The sequence below is a fragment of the Sphaeroforma arctica genome, assembly GCF_001186125.1.
Source record: "Sphaeroforma arctica JP610 unplaced genomic scaffold supercont1.82, whole genome shotgun sequence".
In the NCBI taxonomy this organism is placed as follows: Eukaryota; class Ichthyosporea; order Ichthyophonida; genus Sphaeroforma; species Sphaeroforma arctica.
The window spans coordinates 60,342-62,616 of record NW_014040476.1 but is presented as its reverse complement, the minus strand read 5'-3'; the positions used below and the strand labels follow the sequence as shown (position 1 = coordinate 62,616).

Sequence of the window (2,275 nt, the reverse complement as noted above, 5' to 3'; positions counted from 1 at the left end):
GTACACACCTGAGATAGTATCATAGATATATGTATGTATGATTGTATGTATGTATGTATGTATGCATATATATATATATATGTGGGTGTATGTGTGTGTATGTGTGCATGTATGTATGTATATTATATATATATATATGTGTGTGTGTGTGTGTGTGTGTGTGTGTATGTATATTTATATCATTAATATTACTATTATTATTGTCATAATTGTTATTATTATTTTTATTATTATATTTATTTATTTTATTATATATACATATATATAAAAATATATATATCTGTGCGTTTGTGTGTGCGTACGTGTGTGTAAGTGTGTAAGTGTTATATATTTTTGTGTTAGTTATAAGTATATATATATATGTGTCTGTGTGTGTGTTAATTATAAGTATATATGTATATCTTTGTGTTAGTTTTAAGCATATACATACATCTTTGTGTAAGTTATAAGTATATACATATATCTTTGTGTTAGTTACAAGTATATACATATATATTTGTGTCTACGTGCACGTATTTATACCACAAGGGACAGACCCGTAGATACGATTTTGTGAGGTAGATCTGTTGAATCCTCCAAGTAGGATGTTTCTCTGTGCATACCCATATTCCCGACGAATCCTTGCATACATACATATTTAAACTCTCCGCGGAGTGTGGTAGTGAATGGTTGTGAGTATATATCTTGAGATACATACGGTTGTGGTTTAGGGTTGTTGTGTACACATTTATTAAACTTGTCGTGGAATGGTCACTCGAAGTCAGTCCCCATTGGCCTGTGCTTGTTCTGTTTGCTGCGTTATCTTCTGGCGGCTGTGTCGGGGCTGTTCACATTTCATAGTATTGTTTGTAGTCAACACACCTACGCACAACCACGTAGAGAGCTACAGACGAACATGAGTGGATAAGTGATGGGTGATATTAAACAGTGTGTGTTGTATAAGTAATGGGAAAACATAACAGTGTGTGCATTGTGCAACAGTTGACGTGTACAGTGGATAATTAGTTGGCTCATTGAACAAGCGCCGACGCTGCATTTATCTGATGTTATGGAAGTAAAATACTCGCGCCTGAATACTATGTACCATCTGCTACATATACAACACAAAATTTATGCCTAGGCAAGGATGTCAAGCAACTCAGGTATGTTCTCCTATATCCAAATGCCGTGGCTACACTTATCCGATACTTTCCCACAGACACCACCCGCGCCTGAACTCCAATCTCTGTACGACTATAGGACATGGTAGCCGACCTGCCCCCGCACATACGACGCGTACTGACAGGCAAAGATGTCAAGCAACTCAGCTACGTGCTGCTACACCCCAGTGTAGTCGCAACACTCATCCAGCTGAGCATGAAGCAAAAGGTTGCGATGCGCAAACACGCCACCAAACGCGACGAGCATGTGGCACAGCAGTTGCAGGAGAGGTGAGGGCCTTCGGTGGCTGTGTAGGGATTTGGGGATCAGAGGTCAGGATTAGGTTATTTGTGGTTACCTGAAGAGATATATGGACTAAAACCCAGCCCCTAAAACAACCTGAACGCGCGTTTGTGGTTACCTGAAGGGATATATGGACTAAAACCCAGTCCCTAAAGCAAGCTGAGACGCGATACTCGTACGTGTTTCCGACAGGCACAGGGCATTGTGGGTTTGATTGCTTGGCTGTGGCTCCTTTTAGAGCGCTCGTTAGTTATTGGCGTTTAACCGCCGATTCGAATCGGACAGTTCGGCACCTTCTACTCACATTCGATGGACGCGAATGTAAGCGAACGCTCACACACCCCGTAACTAGTAGCAGATGTCGAAGCATCATTTATGAGCCAGCTAACTCCATGCGTACTATCACGTAGTGTGCGTTTGAATTGGCCTTCTTCTCGTTCGTTGTGTCTTGTTGCCGTGAAACCTATTAAAAACTGTCAATTACACGACAGGTTCGACTGCTGTATGTGTGATAGCTTTTATCCCACGTACCAGACATATCGGATGTCTATCTCCTTGGCTGTGTGATTGAACGATACCCACCCCATTGTACACAAAATATACCTGGTTATATAATAATCGCGCCGGATAAAGACTGCTGCATACTTATCTTTGCTTTTACCAAACTTTATACCTAGGAAGAATTTGGTGGATGCCGATACACCCGATGCAGAGCTTGAGAGCTACGACGACGCATGTGCAGAAGAACTGAAACAAGCAGATACAGAGACAATTAGGTAGATGTCTATTGTTTGTGCACTTCACTTAGTAAATATTGCTTATTAATGTATTC

At 40.7% G+C, this 2,275-nt stretch overlaps 1 protein-coding gene across 1 annotated transcript in view; it reads left to right on the top strand.

The window, feature by feature from the left end:
* The first annotated feature begins 1,237 nt into the window (after window positions 1-1,237).
* Window positions 1,238-2,275, top strand: part of SARC_01933 (hypothetical protein) — a 3,335-nt gene continuing 2,297 nt past the window's right edge. The window contains exons 1-2 of the mRNA XM_014304322.1: window positions 1,238-1,430; window positions 2,121-2,219. Of these exons, the coding sequence (XP_014159797.1) occupies window positions 1,243-1,430; window positions 2,121-2,219 (287 nt within the window). The 5' untranslated portion in view covers window positions 1,238-1,242. The remainder of the gene's footprint in view (window positions 1,431-2,120; window positions 2,220-2,275) is intronic.